Source organism: Nycticebus coucang, chromosome 8 (assembly GCF_027406575.1).
Source record: "Nycticebus coucang isolate mNycCou1 chromosome 8, mNycCou1.pri, whole genome shotgun sequence".
Lineage (NCBI taxonomy): Eukaryota > Metazoa > Chordata > Mammalia > Primates > Lorisidae > Nycticebus > Nycticebus coucang.
In genome coordinates, this window is record NC_069787.1 from 105287409 (window position 1) to 105305063 (window position 17655).

Consider the following 17655-nt stretch of genomic DNA (forward strand, 5'->3'; position numbering starts at 1 on the left):
AATGTTCAGCGGGCACAGTGCCCACCGTGTCAGGCAAAATTTATACCTGATAGTCTAATGCCCCTCAATGGACATCTGCTTGCAGAGATATTTAATAGTTTAAAGGGATTTATTGTCCATCAGGTTATGAGAAAGCAGGGAAACACAGCTGTCTCTCATTCTTATGAACTCAGTATTCTGAATTCTAAATATAATGAAATAACTACAGAAGAAAATTATTTTCTAAACATGACTTCTTTATGTTGAGGGATTTTTAGGGTCAGGCCTGACACAAAGTGGTCGTCAACCAATATTGGAATTGGACTGAACCTATTCTAAAAGGAAGAGGTCATTGTCATGTCCTAGCGGCAGACAACTGACTCTTATCTACCTGGGTAATAAGTACAGCTTTCACCTTTTCCCCTCATGAATTAAAAGCCACTTGCTTTGGTAAGCAGAGTTTTATTTACTTTATAAAATCAAACATGTTTCTCCTGGAAAGTGAACTTGATACCTAAATGGAAACTTCAATGCCTTTTCTCCTTTGGTCCCAATCTATAGTGTATGTCAGGGCTGGGTGTGAGGGAACCATGAGACTTGGAGGGAAGCCATATAGCCACACAGGTGGGCATTCTCTTCAACGGCTGGGGTTGCAGTCACAGGGAGATAGCATAGAAATTGTCTGTAATTGATTAGGCCTGCCAGTTTCAGTAATGTGCAGTTTGTCGCTTTACTCTGTGCAGATTCATATTTCAAAATTTTTACATCAAGTGGAAATATCAGTGTAACACAATGTACATCAGAACTGGTGGCTCTGTCTTAACACTGTTCTGTACTAAGCAGAGAAGGAAGGCTTCCCAATGGAGGGGAGACTTGCACTGGGCATTGTGGAAGGGTCAGTCTTGGATGGGAAGAAGGGGAAGCGGTGGGGCAAAGCCTGGATAGCCAGGCAGGGGCTGGGGGGCCTGCTGGACCAGACCTGTCTGGGGGCTGCGCAGGGGGAAGGGGTGGCTGGGGTCACTGGTGGAGTCTAGAGTTTGGGTTTAAGGAGCTCCACCCTGATTTTCTAGGCAATGAGGATCAATAGTAAGTTCAAAAGAGGAGAGGGAGCTATCATAATGTTTCTTGAGGTGCAAGAGGGCACCTGCACTTTGCTTTTTACTCAGAAAGCTCAGGGAGATGAGTATCCTTATTCTACAATAGAGATGAGGAAGCTAAAGTTCAAAGAGGCGAAGTAAAAAAAAAAAAAAAGAGGCAAAGTAACTGACCTAAGATAAACAAATTCTCAAGCAGAATGACTCAGTCTATTTACACTGCTATAACAAGATACCACAGACTGGGTTATTCATAAAGAACAAAAATTCACTTCTCACAGTTGTGGAGGCTGGGAAGTCCAAGATGAGGGACTCACTGATCAGGGTGGACCTGATCACTGATCAGGGACCAGTCTGACCAGGTTATCTGGTGAGAACTGCATCCTCACGTGAGGGAAGAAGAAGGTCAAGAAGGATGAACTCCCTCCATCAAGCCCTTTCATAAGGCCACCTAATGCTATTCAGTAGGGGAGGAGCCCCCTGACCTAATCACCACCTAAAAGCTCCACCTCTTAAAACTATCACATTAGCCATTAAGTTTCAACACGTGAATTCTGGAGGGGCCACATTTAAACTACTGTGCAGTAGAACCAGGTTGTCTGATGCCAGAGCCCATGCTCTTTCGACTACTCCAGGAAAGAGGCAAGATGCAGAAATTCAGGAATGTTGGTTGCTTCAGCCAAGTAGCATAATTTTTCAGAATGTGAGAACCAAGCTGTGTATAGGAGGAATGAGGAAGCCAGACAGGGAGTGGCGGTGTGGGTAGAGGGGAAAGAAAAGAGTAATCCATGATGTCTTGGAAAGAAAGCAGAAATGCACTGGGGATGAAAAATCAAGTAGGTGTGAAAAGGACTTCACCGTGGAGCCTGGCAGAGAAAATGGCCTGGGTAGGGGTGGGGAGAGAGTGCTGCAGGAAGAAAGGAAGGCACACTTGAGTCTAGGCAGGCTGGGTCCCAACCAGTACCACTACCAAGCATAAAACCTAAGACAAGTGATCACAAGGACAGCCAGACCCCTAGAAGGAGAGTAGGGGCAGGAGAGAGGGATTTGGGTCCCCTCCACATCCAGGCAGAGCATAGAGCTCTGGACTTCCCTAAGGACAAGAGTTTCACAATTAACAGACACTTGGATTTTAACATATGACAGTCATGTGGGTGGAGGCCAAGAAAGGCATTTGGGTCAATCCAGGAAAAATCCCTAAAAATTTAGAAGGGCCTGTATGCAGGCCCATTAAGAAGGGCAGGTTCCAACTCCAAAAGAAAGAAGTCAGGGCTTAGTTTAAAATCTGAGTTTATATTGATAGCTCGCCTATCATGCCTAGCAGCTGCTCAACACCTCTTGTGTTTCCTGTGCAGAGTGGTGGAAACAAAGACACACATCACAGGTTATGGAGGGGCTGGAGAGTAAGTGAAGAGTTTAACTGTGAAAGAGAGGAAGCTAAGCAAAAAAGATACCTGGAAGGATGGTAGAGACAATGGTGTGTGTGTGTGTGTGTGTGTGTAAAAACCCAAATAGACTTTTGCTTATTTGAAGGCAGATGAAAATGAGCCAGAAGGCAAGAGTTCCAAGATGGTGGTTGACTTCGGAATCAAATTTCTGCTGGATTTAGAGAGAGAGAAGGGCATATGTATGTACACACATGTGCACTCCGTACCTATGTGCTCTGCAGGAATATATATCCCTCTTGACTGCCTGGTGAGAAGGAGCAGAGAGGAGTGCACCTGCCATCTTCAGTCAGCAAAGGCCCTTGAACCACAGAGCAGCCTTGGCAGAGGCTCATGCTCAGTGAGTATTAGCCGTTCTCACACAGAGTGCTTAGCAGGGTGACTGGAACACAACAAATTTTCAAAAATTTATAGAATAGTGGTTTTAGTACTGTTAAAGAAACGGAAGTGATGGTTTGTTTCACCCTGTGTTCTAGTTGCCTAGACAAGACACATGGACAAAATAGTTAAGCTTAGCACCATCAAAAAGCTTTATACTCCCTCAAACTGTGGGAATACTCACACCCATGCAACTGAATCAGTGTGTATTTAGCACCCACTCGGCCCCAGACCTGGGCATGTCTACTACAGATTCAAGATGAAAAATCCAATGTTGGGGCGGCGCCTGTGGCTCAGTGAGCAGGGCGCCGGCCCCATATACTGAGGGTGGCGGGTTCAAACCCGGCCCTGGCCAAACTGCAACAACAACAACAAAAAAATAGCCGGGTGTTGTGGCAGGCGCCTGTACTCCCAGCTACTCGGGAGGCTGAGGCAGGAGAATCGCCTAAGCCCAGGAGCTGGAGGTTGCTGTGAGCTGTGTGACGCCACAGCACTCTACCGAGGGCGATAAAGTGAAACTCTGTCTCTACAAAAATAAAAAACAAAAATCCAATGTCATGTGCTTAGAGTCTAGACTAGCAGGAAAACCACAGTGGACTTTCCCCATCGAGGTCACACCAAGGTGGGTGCGTGCTAGGGAGGTTGAGATGGTCTTACTTCAAGTGTCCCAGGGGTTCCCAGGAAGAAGTGATCATACAGAGGTTCAGGAAAGATTCCACCCAGAAAAGCTACTTTTGAGCTAGGCCTAGGAATAAGAAATATTTCAACAGATGGTGCTGGGGCCATGATACTCCACGTAGTAGGAATGACTTGGATAAAGTGAAGAAGTGGAAAACTTGTGGCATGTTCAGGAAAAATGTTAGAGCTTAGTACACACCTCAGGAAACAGTAAGTAAAGGGACTGGAAAGATAGATTGAATCATGAGAAAGGGAGATGGGGCTTGAATGCTGAAGTTATTGGTGGAGGTAGAAATGGGGAGGGATGAGAGTGGTTATAAGCAGACTGAGCAGGTGCATCTGTAGAGAGAGGAATTGAGCCCAGAATTATCAAGAGTAAATGAGAAAGAGAAAGGAATAGTGGGGGAGAAGGGGTGGTAGGTAGCCTCTAAGATGGCTCCAGTGATCCCTGCCTCCTGGTACTCATGCCCCTGTGTAATCCCCTGCCCTTGAGTATAGCCTAGACCAAGTGACCAGTTTCTAATGAGTAGAATATGGCAAAAGCAACAGGATGTCACTTTCAAGATTAGGTTAATGAAAGGTATGACTTCCATCTTGCATTCTTTCTCCAAGCCCTGCTCTGGAAGAAGCAAGTTACAAAGCTATGAGTAAACTGATGGAGAAACTGAGGGTAAGAAATTGAAGTCTCTGGTCAATAACCAGTGAGAACTTTAACCCTGCCAACAGTCTCACGAGTGAACTTGGACGTGGGTCTTCTAAGGTCTGCCAGCGGCCATATAAATGAGCTTGGAAGCAAATCTACTCCTAGTTGAGCCTTGAGATTCCCTGTCTGACCCCTTAACTGTATCTTGGTGACAGACCCTGAGCCAGAGGCAGCCAGCTAAGCTTCACCTGGATTTGTGACCCACAGAAATTAGGATAATAAGTGATTGTTGTTTTAAACCACTAAGTTTTGGGATAAATTGGTATGCAACAATAGATGACTGATACAAGGAGGATAGGGACAAGGAGGCCCGTGGAAGTGGCTGTGCAGTTTCCTAATGACTACGGTCCCAGGTTTCAAGCTCCTATGATGCCTGGCTCTCCTTCAATTCTTTGAGTTCTAAGAGATTCCCATATCCCTTCTAATACATTCCCCTTATGAGCTTCAGGTAATTAGAAGAGGTCCTGTTCCTTAACACCAAACAACCCTGAGTATGCAATCAATTCCAGAACAGTACTGAGTTATTTCCTGAACTGAATTTACTGAAGTTCAAGCACACACACACACATACACAGAGAGAGAGAAATAGATCAGGTTGTTTATGAGGCTCAAGATAATAGGAAAATGGTGCTCACTGCAGCCCTTCTCTTCATAGTTTAGCACGTCATTTAACAATCTTGCAAAGAATAGATCTAAAAAGTTATTTTATTTTAAATTACCAGTTAGTCCTTTGGTACTGAGCATTTCCTCCCAAAGTTCCTGGGTGCTGATGTTGACCTGAAGCCAAAGAGGACCAAAGGCTATGTTACTGAGGGCACAGATGGGGACACAATTTAATGCATTTGCTCTAGATCAGTGGTTCTCAACCTTCCTAATGCCGTGGCCCTTTAATACAGTTCCTGTGGGTCGAGACCCACAGGTTGAGAACCGCTGCTCTAGATTTCTCCCCTCTTCTCTGAAATCCTTACAAATACAGTTCAAGTTGTCCCCTCTCTCCAGTCCTCCCTTCTCCTTCCCTGTCTTCCTGCTTCCCTCCCCATGAAAAACCACTATCTTAGGAATGATGTGTACTATTCTCAGGCAGCTAAAAAATAATTTTACATATTATGTGTCCACAAACAACTTTTTGTGTTCTTTATGTACATAAACAGTATTATATTTTCACTCAATATCAGAAATAGTTGAGTTGAATTTATTGCCATTCTTTTCATTTGTTTCCTTATCTACAAAGAGTTCTGGTTTCATTAGATATGAAATATAAGGAGAAATACATATTAGCTGTCTCCATTAACAGTATATATTTTTGCTTTTTTTTACTTTGAAATAATTTCAAACTTACAGAAAATATGCAAGCACAGTATAAAGAACATTTGAGAGTTTTTCTTCTTTCTTAGTTATTTGAAAATAAATTACCAACCTCATATCTCATCACCCCTGAATACAGTATTCTACGTAACCACAATACAATCATCAAAATCAGGGGGGAAGAAACACTGATAATATTATTACCATTTAATCCTTAGACACCACTCAAGTTTTACCAATTGTCCCAATAATGCCCTGAACAGCAAAGAAGCTAATCATAATCAGGTGCTAGATTTATTTGCCAAGGCTCTTTGTGAATATCTTTAGTCCAGAATAGTTCTTCAATCTTTCTTTTATTTTTATAGCCTTAACACTTTTAAAGACCACATGTTGAGCACTTTGTAAAATGTCCCTCAGTCCCTCGGCAGGGGTGTTCCTGATGTTTCCTCCTAATTAGATTCAGATTATGCATCTTTAGATTGGCGAAATTGGTTGGAATGTTACATTCCAGCAAGTGATACGCAATGTCCACCTACCCATTCACTACCCATATTATGATAATGATGTTCACTTTGATAAATGAATGGATTAATCGAGCTCCTCCACTTTTCCTCTGTAATTTTTAGTGGGAAGCTACTTTGAAACTATGTAAATTAAAAGACTATGAAAAACATCACTTGTTCTTTTTTTTTTTTTCTTTTTTGAGAGAGTCTCACTCTGTTGCCCTGGGTAGAGTGCCTTGCCATCATAGCTCACCGCAACCTCAAACTCTTGAGCTCAAGTGATTCTCTTACCTCAGCCTCCCAAATAGATGGGATTACAAGTATCTGCCCCAATGCACAGCTGGTTTTTCTATGTTTAGTGGAAACAGGGTCTCACTTTTGTTCAGGCTGGTCTCGAACTCCTGAGCTCAAGCACTCTGCCCATCTCAACCTCCAAGAGTGCCAGGATTACAGGCATGAGCCACAAACCTGGCCACGCCATTTGTTCTTAATACAGGTATTCTAAGGTCTATGTCCCTTTAAAAAGGCAGGCTACATTATCTGCAATAAAGGCAGGAAACACATAACATCTGCAAAAACTCTATTAAAGGCCCCACTTTTTAAGGAAGTATACTCCTTTCTTTTTTGTTTCTATAAAAAGAAGAAGCAGGAGGAAAAGGGGGGTGGGGGAGAAGAAGAAATAAGAAGGAGGGAGAAGGAGAAAAAGAAAAAGAAGAAAAAGGAAAGAAAAAATAAAACCAAGAAAAGTCTTGGAACTTTAAATGAGGTTAGAGAGTTGGACTGATACCATCCTGGGCCCACAAGTACAGTGCTGAGGAAAAGTGATCAAAGAGTTCAGAAGAGACCCACCAGTCCCCAGAGGCCCAGCTGTAAATCACTAGCAACTCTCTGCCACCAAACCCTGTCAGGCAGGGCATGAACTCTAGGGTCACGACTCTCTTGGTAGTTGAAGAATCTCACCCCTAGAAGCAGGGCAGGAGCAGAAACATATGGGAAATATTCAGACTTCACTAAGCCCTACATTTGGTAGGGAATGAATGAAGAATGTGTGGCACCTTTAAATCAGATTGTCTCCTAATGTTCCATGATTTCTTTCTGTCTCAGTCACAAAAGGAACCCCAAATAACCTTGCTTAGAAAGCAAACAGGGTTCCTGGGTTGGCAGATCCTAGGTACCTTACAGAAGGGTGACATGCAGATGCCTTAGTGTTAGCAGAGAAAGGAAGCCGCTATCCCTGAGCAAAAGGGGGCGTTTACTTTGAGTACTTACTGCATTGTACTCAGAGATCTGAGGAATACAAACAAAAAAATATTGCTAACAGATCTTATTATCCCCATAGGGGATATACAGCATACACACATGAAATGTTCATCACACGAAGCAGTAATATTAGAGGCACTGCAGACCACATTCAGACCAGCCAGGAGGTATCCAAGAGAGCCTCATCACCACAACTCTGCAAGTTATGTACTATCACTTTTTTTTTTTTTTTTTTGGAGACAGAGTCTCAGAGTGCTGTGGCATCACAGCTCACAGCAACCTCAAACTCTTGGGCTTAAGCGATTCTCTTGCCTCAGCCTCCCAAGTAGTTTGGATTACAGGCACCTGGCACAATGCTCAGCTGTTTTTTGTTGTTGTTGTAGTTGTCATTGTTGTTTAGCAGGCCTGGGCCGGGTTCAAACCCTCCAGCCCCATGTATGTGGCCGGTGCCCTACCCACTGAGATACCAACACCCAGTCCTACTATCCCTCTTGTTTACATAAAGGCCCAGAGAGGTTGCAGAAATGATTCACACAGCAGTAGTGGTAGCATCAGGAACATGGGATTTACTACACATAGAATATTCACATAGGAAATATTTCCCAACTCTATGGTCCTAGAAGATCAAGGCTGGAAGGCCCTTAGGGATAATCCACACAATAGCCTCATTCCAGAGGGGCAAGCTGTAGCCCAGAGAGGTTATATCACGTATTCAAAGTCATAGAGCTGGCTATGAGAAGATGCAAGAACTAATCCAGGTCTTCTCACTTCCAAGCCAAAGCCCTCCCTCACCCAGCACGGGCTACCCTTAGAATGCTGCTTAACCCGTTCCTCCTTTTAAAATCACCGGCTTTTGAAATTCATTTGCTGGTTCCACTGAGAACTGTAAGACTGAAATCAGATGTCTCAAAATCTCTGAACCTCTCTACTCTCTGTGTGTGTAGCCTGAGCATGTATACTATGGGGTCCAGTTGAATATAAAACATGTTCTGAAATGTTCTTGTATTGCCCACCATGCAGATGATCTCAGTATGACAAAGCACTCTCTCCCCATTCTAGGGCCCATGCCTGCAGCTTTTTACCATCCCTTTTGAATCAACCACTTCTCATTGTTGGGGACCAAGAAGAAAAGAGCAGAAGCTCATGGATTCACTTGTCCCAGGTGCAGATGAGTAAGGCATTCCATTAAAATATCACAAATCCTCGTCATATATCTCAAGACATATTTAACAAGTGAGTGTTTGAACAGCGGTGGGAAAAGTGCATCTCCACAGAGCACACAATTACAGACGCATCTCCAAACTCAAAAGAACCTACTATTGTATGCTTTGAGCAAGATACAACGGCGTTTCAACAAAAAACGTAACAGCCACGTCGAATTATGTTAATTCTTTTCTTGATTTTGTAGCTTTATTTATTGAATGTTTGGGTTTTATGGTGGTATGGTTGTATAAACACTGTAAGTATAAAGAACTTCTACTCATTTTTGAGTGTATATACGGTATTTAAGAGCACATACACACAAAAAAATCTGTCATCAGTGGGGACCTAAGTTTTTTCCCTTTAAGAAGGAAGGGTACAACATTCAAATTTGAGAACACTGTCACATCCTGCTAGCAAACAGAATGACACTTTTGTACTGCACGCCCCCCCCCGCTCCCCCCCCCCCCCCCCCACACACACACCAACCTCCTCGCCCTCCAACCCCAATCAAGTGCTGGAAGCTAGCGCCCCTTGAGGCTTACCTGCAGGGCAATTTCCTTCTTCTTGCTGCCCATGGCTCTGCAAGGAAGACGAAGCCCTGTTACCTCGGGCTTGGGCAGTTGCCCAGCAGCCTTGCGACAAACCGTGGCGCGGATCAGCAAGCCCAGAGCCTCCTTCAAGCAGAGTTCTCCCACCCCGTCCCTTTTGAAAGTGCCTGTAAGTGGCAGCAAGTCAAGACACTGATACAAAATGAACACCCCCCCGGGAGGAGCGAAGCCTTTCTGGGGATCTGCAAAGCCCCTTCCCCACCCCGGAGCCGGCCAGGGGGCGCGCTCACAGGCCCGAGTCAGCTAGCGGCGCAGCGCAGCCTGCCAGGCGTCCGGGCGAAAAAAGGACAAGAAACTGTTATCCCTACTGCTCCCAGGTATTACTGGGAAACTGAGCCACCACGGACGATCTCCCGACAGGTACACGGCCTTCCACGCACCGGAGTCGCCAACCCAGTCTGCGCGACCCAGCCACAGTCGTCATGGCAACCCAGCACCCCGCCAGGCCTGCCTGGAAAGGCGGACGCGTAAGCCACGCCCACTCCGGGCCCGACGCAGTCTCTCCGCGGGGACTCAGAAGCCCGAGACTGGCAGGAGGGAGTCCCGCCCCTTGCCGGCTGGATCGGTGTGTGGAAACGTTCTCATTGGCTGGAGAGTTTGTCATTGTCTGGAGGCTTTGAACCCACCAGGCGAAGACCCGACGCATCTGTGCGTGGTACAGTTGCATCCTTACATCTCAGTATACTTCCTACCGCGTCTGCCACCCTTACATGCCCGCATGATGAGTGCCAGGTGGGGTACCTCCAGGTTTTGAAGGGTCTGTAAGGGTTCTCTTTAAAAAAAAAAAAAGAAGAAGAAGAATACAGGCTGGACTTGGTGGCTCGCGCCCCGTTATCCAAGCGTTTTGGGAAGACGAGGCGGGAGGATTACTTGAAGTCAGGAATAGGAGACCAGCCCAAGCATGAGCGAGATCCCGTCTCTACAAAAAAATGGAAAAGTTAGCCAGCAGCTGTGGCGCGCCCCGCTAGTCCCAGCTGCTTGAGAGGTTGAGGTGGGAGGATTGCTTGAGTCCAGGAGTGTGAGGTTACCGTGAGCTATGAGGACTCCACTGTACTCAACCCCAGGCAGTAAAGCAAGACCCTGTCCCAAAAACCAAAAACAAAAAAAGGTGGGAAAGTCAAGACATACAAAATACAAAACATGGCCGGCGCGGTCCTAGCGTCTGGGAGATCGAGGCCGGTGGATCGTTAGCTCACACTTTCAAGACGAGCCTGAGCAAGAGTGAGACCCTGTCTCTACTAAAAATGAAAAACTGAGGCAGGAAGATCACTTGAGCCCAAGAGTTTGAGGTTGCTGTGAGCTGTGACGCCACAGCACTCTACTAAGGTGACAAAGTAAGACAGGTGACAAAAAAAAGCAAAACATGATATCAACAATCACTTTAATCTGACCAATTGCAAGACAGAAAGTGTCAGAGTAGGTTTTTAAAAAACTAAGCCCAGTGGTGTGTTGTCTAAAAGAAACAGATTAAGTTAAAAGTAAAGGGACAGAGAAAGTTATGTCATCCTGACATTAATCAGAAGAAAGCTGAAGTACCTTTGTTAATTTAAGGAAAAGCAGACTTCAGAACAAGGAAATATATCAGGGATAAACAGGGCATTACATAACGTTAAAGAGGTCAATTCTCTGGGAAGATAAAACAATACTTCACATTTATGCACTTAACAACAGAGAACTAATAAATGAGGCAAAAAATCATGCAACTGCAAAGAAAAATAGGTAAATCTAGTATTATCATTGAAGTTTTTTTTTTTTAAGAGACAGAGTTTCACTTTATTGCCCTTGGTAGAATGCTGTGACGTCACAGCTCACAGCAACCGCCAGTTCCTGGGCTTAGGCGATTCTCTTGCCTCAGCCTCTCAAGTAGCTGGGACTACAGGTGCCTGCCACAACGCCCAGCTATTTTTGTTGCAGTTTGGCTGGGGCCAGATTTGAACTTGCCACCCTCACTATATGGGGCCTGCGCCTACCCACTGAGCCACAGGTGCCGCCCATCATTGAAGATTTTAACACCATTTTAAAAGTAATTATTAGATTAAGCATGCAGAAATGAACAAGGGTGTAGTTGAACTGAAAGCATCAAAAATTGACATTTTTCAATATTTCATTCAACAAAAGCAAAATATAGATTCTTCTCAAGCTCACGTGGAACATTCACCAAGTTAAACCATATTCAGGCTGTAAAACATACCTTAACAAATTTAAAATAATAGAAATCATACAAAATATGTTCTCAGACCACAATGGAATCGAGCTAGAAATCAGTAACAGCTGATGAAAGAAATCTAGAAGATTTAAAGAAATGGAGAAATATTCCATGTTCATGGATAGAAACAATATTGTTAAGATATCAATTCTTCCCCCATATGATCTATAGATTAAACATAATTTGACTCAAAATCTCAGAAAGCAAGCTATTTTGTGGCCATGAATAAACTGACTCTGGAGTGTAAAGGAAAAAGGGACCCAGAATACTTAGCAGAAAGAAGAAAGAGCAGAGTAAAGGAACTGACACCACCTAAATTCAAAACTGACTATAAAGCTACAATGATCAAAACAGCTTGAGGTCAGTGAAAAAACAGATACATAGGTAAATGAAATGGTGCTGGAATAAGTGGATATCCATTTGCAAAGAAAGAATAGACACAGAACTTACAACTTTTGTAAAAATTAACTTGGAATAGGTCATAGTCCTAAATGTAAAATGCAAAACTATAAAACTTTCAGAAGAAAACGCAGGATAAAAATCAAGGACATCTTGGGTTTGGTAATAACTTTTTAGATACAACACCAAAAATATGATCCATGAAAAAAAAATCGATCAGCTGGAATCTGTTAAAATTTTAAAAAAAGTGCAAAATACTATTAAGAGAATGAAAAGACAAGTCATAGGCTTGGATAAAATGTTTGCAAAACATATATCTGATAAAGGACTTGTATCCAAAATATACAAAATCCAACAATAAGAAAACATATATCCCAATTTAAAACTGGGAAAAAGATCTGAACAGACTCCTCATCAGAGAAGACACACAGATGGAAAATAACCATCTGAACAAGGTGCTAAGCCTCATTTGTCAATCGGGACTTACTAATTAAAACAGTAGTGACTCTTTCTCCAAAAATGGAGTCCTGACCAACACTGCACCAGTTACTTGGAAAAGAAAATGAGATAGAAAGGTAGTGATGAATGTAGATAATGAGGTTAATCTCTTAGTGGAGGAAACTTATCATTTGAGTCCAAAACATACTAATATAAAGTTAGGTGTGAAATGTACCAGCCCCTTTGAAGTGCTGGTAGGAACACTCAAAGTTGCAATACATGGGAAGATTGTTATGTAACCAGGAAAGCTCCTTTTGCTAGGTGTTTCTGATGATGTTGACATTATATTACTGCAAGATTTATGTGCTTTGCATATCTTTATGTATTGCTACTATTTGTTTCCGGTCAACTGGAATATAAGTCAAAGGACAAACAGTAGAGCATACTTAATGTACTTTTACAGAACTTCATAAACAAAAGGAGTCTTGTATTTTAAAAGTCTGTCCTTTTTTATATCCTGAAAGAAAATTTATGCCTTACACTTTAAAATAAACAGGTCATATTATTTTTCTCAGTAATCTGATTGGAAAATGTAGGCAAGATGCCCTTTTTTTGGTAGGGATAGGACACTGTTTCCTAAATCGTTCTTAGACGATTTCTGCAGCTGTTTGACATTCTGCGAGAACAAGAAGCAAACTGAAGACCAACTCTTACAAGAAATACTACAATGTGTATATAATAGACATGTAACTGTCTTTAAAAACAATACTTTTATACACCTATTAATTAAAATGGCTAAAATTTAAAAACTGACAGTTTCAAATACTAGTGAATATACAGTGCAACAGGAACTTTCATTTATTGCTTAGTGGGAACTCAAAATGGTACCACCACTTTGGAAGACAGTTTGGCAGTTTCTTGTAAAGCTAAACATAATCTTCCGTATGATCCAGCAATTGTGATCCTAGATAGTCACCAAATTGATTTGAAAACTTATGTCTACACAAAAACCCACATGTGCCTGTGTATAACATCTTTACTCACAATCATCAAAAAAATTGAAACAACAAACATGTCTTTCATTAGGTGAATGAATCAAACTATGACATGTCCATACAATGGAATATTATTCAGCAATTTTTAAATGAGCTATCAAGCCACAATAAGACATGAAAGAATGTTAAATGCTTATTGCTAAGTGAACGAATTGTACTCATTTGTGTATGTGTGTGGGCTGAAGGTCTATGAAATTTTGTTAGCTACGCGAGTTAGTGCAGTGTTTTTAACCTTTCTTATCTCACAACACACTTGAACCTATAGTTAAACTTTCATGGCACACTTAAATTATGCTGATTTTTTAAAGAGTAAATTAAAAGAATATACTTACTGTGCTTTGAACTTGTTTTGAAAATAATTTAATTAATTATCTTTTAAAAATTTCATGGCACAGCAGTTGAAAATCACCGGGTTAGTGTAGCCACTGCCATAGTCAAGATTCATGACTTGAAACATGGCTCCAATGATGTGACATTATGAAAAAGGCAAAACTCAAAAGACCCTTTGTCTATTTTGAAACAAATTTTGTGTGATCCCTGCCCTTTTGCGTTATGTTGTGTAATACCAATTTAAGGAAATAAACTTTTGGAATTGTTTTAAAAAAAGGCAAAACTATAAAACGACATAGTAAAAAGATCAGTGGTTTCTAGGGGACGGGGGGTTAGGAGAAAAATTATAGGTGAAGAATGGGAGATTTTTAGGATGGTGAAATAATTCCATATGATACTTTAATGGTGAATATATGGCATTATGCATTTGTCAAAACCCATAGGACTTAATTATACAAAAAATGAACTTTAATGTATGTACATTTTAAAGAGTCATGTAGGAAGTTTGAGGATCCCAGGAAGAAAGGCAAAATGTGACAAGAGACTCTATATTAAGACTGTTTGAAACAGGTTAACTGAAGGTGGAAGGAGGGAAGGTGCAGACCTATAACTTTGGAGATGAGTAGAGTCTATAAGACTAAAGGCAAAATGAACTAAACCCCAAAGCACTATACAAGAGCTGATAAAACTGTTTTCTATGGAGGTATAGATTAACAATTCTGATACTGCTATCTGTGTATACTAGAATCGCACGATTTAGTAAATGAGTAGTGGATGATGTGAGCCAGGAAAACATTAAAAAATGGGGGAGAAGAGACACATCTCTTATGCATAAGAATTTCAAATAGCTTACATAAATACTCTGCCCTAAAGGAGGCAAACCTTTATTTGCTGCTCTTTAAAGTATGGACTGTAGTGACTTCCTTCCAAAGAGTACAGTATAGAAAGGGTCAGTGAAGAGCAATTTTGTGATGGAAAAACCTGACAAACACTTCTCAGCTAGGTGATCAAGGCCAACTGCAGTGATGTCATGTTGATAATATGAAACTTGATAGGATGCTATGAAAATGGCACTTCATTTGTGTGCTCTTTCTCCCCCAACACCATAACCCCAGCCCAGTTATGAGAAGAATATCGGACAAATTCCTTTGTAAGGCTATTCTACAGAATACCACCTGAAGAACACTCCTCAAAACAATCTTGTCCGCAAAAAACAAGGAAAGTCTGAAACATTATCACAGCCAAGAGACCCTTAAGGAGATATGATGACTAAATGTAATGTGGTAACCTTGGTGAGATTCAGGAACAGAAAAAGCACACTGAATAAAAACTGAATCAACTATGGATTCGAACGCATAGTAATGTATCCATATTAATTCATTAATTGTAACAAATATCATACTAATATAAGATGTTAGTAATAGGGGATCCTCCTGCCAGCACACTGAAAGTGAATTTTATTCTTTCTGAGAGGGTTAAATTTCTTACCACATGGTCACAATTATATGACAAAGCATATTTACATCTTTACCAGGTTGAACCTTAGAAACAAATTTAGGATAACACCTAAACTTTATACCTGTTGTCCTGTATAATGATTACTAGTAATCCCTTTAACTTTCAAAAGTCTACAGTTTGGACAATGTGGAACTTCATCAGTTTTTCCTCAAATGAATTATGTTGGGACATCCCTGCTTTTTAGACCTTGATTTAATAAAATTTCCATCTTTTACATGTTTTATGATATGAGTAAGTGATTTGATTTGCTGAAAAGTCAAATGTTTTTAATTAGACTTGGTCTAATGGAAGTACTTTTTGTTTGTTTTCTTTTAATGCAAAAACTTCTAACTTTAAGGGTTACTGAGTTGTTTTGGAGTCTGGAAGATTAAACATTCTTTTTCCTGCAACTCATGTGTTTGGCCACAAGGTGGAGGTTTACTCAAAGAAAACCTTTCTGAGACCCCAGTTGGACAGGAGCATTTTCTTCATCAAAACACCTCAGGACTGATGTGACTGTGTAAAACAAGAATGAACCTACTCACTTTAAGAGCAAATCATAAAACAAAGCAGGCTGTCTTTCCCTGGATAATCTACTGTTTTTCATCTTAGATGATAAGCATGTTCACAGACATCTTTGCCTAGCCTGACTCCTCTCTGCTTGCAGATAGAATGTGTTCTTTTCTCCCCAAGTAAGGCAATGCCCCTCCTGTGCCCTCCTCGAGGAAGACTGCCAAGAGTAGTAGAGATGGAAGCTTTAGTGTCAGAAAGACTTGAGCCTGGTACCTTTGGAAGCTTGGATAAATTACCACAACTTCCTCAGTCTCAGTTTCTTTGTTTTGTTTTGTTTTGTTAAGGGGCTTGCTATGTTGCCCAGGCTGGACTTGAACTCTTGGGCTTAAGGGATCCTCCCACCTCAGCCTCCTGAGGAGTTTGGACTATACCATCATGCCCAGCTCATTTCCTCATCTTTTAATGGGACAATATTAATAAAAACTACCTTTCCGGGACATTGTAGAGAGAGATAATGTCTTTCAAAGTTTCTTGACATAAAAGCCAGTATTATTACTGTTATTGTTATGAAGGTGTCAGCTCCTTTTCACAGAGTGGAATCATGCTGGGTAACAGCTGATTAGTGGGGATCACATGCCCTCCCCCCCCCCCCCCCGCCAACCCTGCACCCCTTGCATCCAGATGGAGCCTACTGGTTAGTTTTCTTTAGTCAGGGTGGAAGTGATGAGTGATACTTCTGGGCACAAGTGGTTAAGTATCACATGTGGAATCTCCACACTCCATCCCCGTGTGCCAGCTTGAGATGACCAGAGTGACTTTAATGGCCATAAATTTTGAAATTTTGATAAAGGTTAATTTATCAATTTTTTATTCTCTGTTTTTATCCTAAGAAATCTTTGACTATTCTCAGGTCTTGAAGATATTTCCCTATTTCCTTCTAAGAATTATAAAAAGTTATAAATCTGGGAATTATTAAAAAATTATAATGAAAGGAATTATTAAAAAGTTACTGTTTACATTTAGGCCTATGAGCCATCTCAAATTCATTTTTATTTGACACTTTGTCGAGGTAACTATAGACTCATACAGTTGTAAGAAAAAACACAGAAGACACTTTCATACACCTGGCTCAGTTTCTCCCACTGGGAACATTTTAGTCAAAATGATAGCACAATAGCACAACAAGCTATTGACCTTGGCACAATCCACCCATTTTAGTCAGATTTCCCTATATTTAGTTGTACTCATTTGTGTGTGTGTAGGGGCTGAAGGTCTATGAAATTTTGTTACCTGCACAAGTTAGTGGAGTGTTTTTAACCTTTCTTATCTCACAGCACACTTGAACCTATAGTTAAACTTCCATGGCACACTTAAATTATGCTAATTTTTTTAAGTGTAAATTAAAAATATATACTTACTGTGCTTTGAATTTCTTTTGAAAATAATTTAATTAATTATCTTTAAATTTTTTCATGTCACACGTAGGATCCTCTCATGGCACAGCAGTTGAAAATCACTGGGTTGGTGTATCCACTGCCATAGTCAAGATTCTGAACACAAGGACCCTTTATAACTATACCCACCTCCCTCCATGGCTGTCTCTTGACCCCATCCCTAAATTCTGGCAATTGCTATTTTATCTGACATTTCTGAGATTTTGTCACTTAAAAATGTTGTGTAAAAAAAGTTTCAATCAGTCCTCGAGGCAGAGAACTTGTCAAAAAAAAATGTTGTGTAAATGATATTATATACTATGTGGCCTTTCGGGACTGGCTTTTTTTGACTGGAATAATTCCCTTCGAATTCATAATTCTCCTGGAGATTCATCCAAGTTGTAGTGTGTATCAATATTTTTACTTTATTTTTATTACTTCACACTCCATGGTCTCAGTATACCACAGTTTGTATCAAATTAATATGTGTGTCAGATGTGAGGAAGGGGTCCAGGTTCATTTTTTATCCCCATGTGGGTTTAATCCCCATGTTGACTTCCCTTTACTTCACTGAATTGCTTTTGTGCCTTTGCCAAAAACCAATAGGCCATGTATGAGGTGGGACAAT

The 17655-nt window shown here is 41.3% G+C and overlaps 1 protein-coding gene across 6 annotated transcripts in view; it reads right to left on the reverse strand.

Annotated features, from left to right (window-relative positions):
* Positions 1–9806, reverse strand: part of NME9 (NME/NM23 family member 9) — a 50087-nt gene extending 40281 nt beyond the window's left edge. For 4 of the 6 annotated variants that reach the window (XM_053599012.1, XM_053599014.1, XM_053599013.1 and 1 more), the window contains exons 1-3: positions 9537–9806; positions 9091–9127; positions 4997–5054 (exon numbers count right to left, since the gene is read on the reverse strand). In XM_053599012.1, the coding sequence (XP_053454987.1) occupies positions 4997–5054; positions 9091–9127; positions 9537–9802 (361 nt within the window). In that variant the 5' untranslated portion in view covers positions 9803–9806. Of the gene's footprint in view, positions 1–4996; positions 5055–9090; positions 9128–9386 lie in introns of all 6 variants that reach the window. The other 2 variants (XM_053599016.1, XM_053599015.1) reach the window with 2 other exon arrangements.
* Between the last annotated feature and the right edge of the window lie 7849 nt (positions 9807–17655).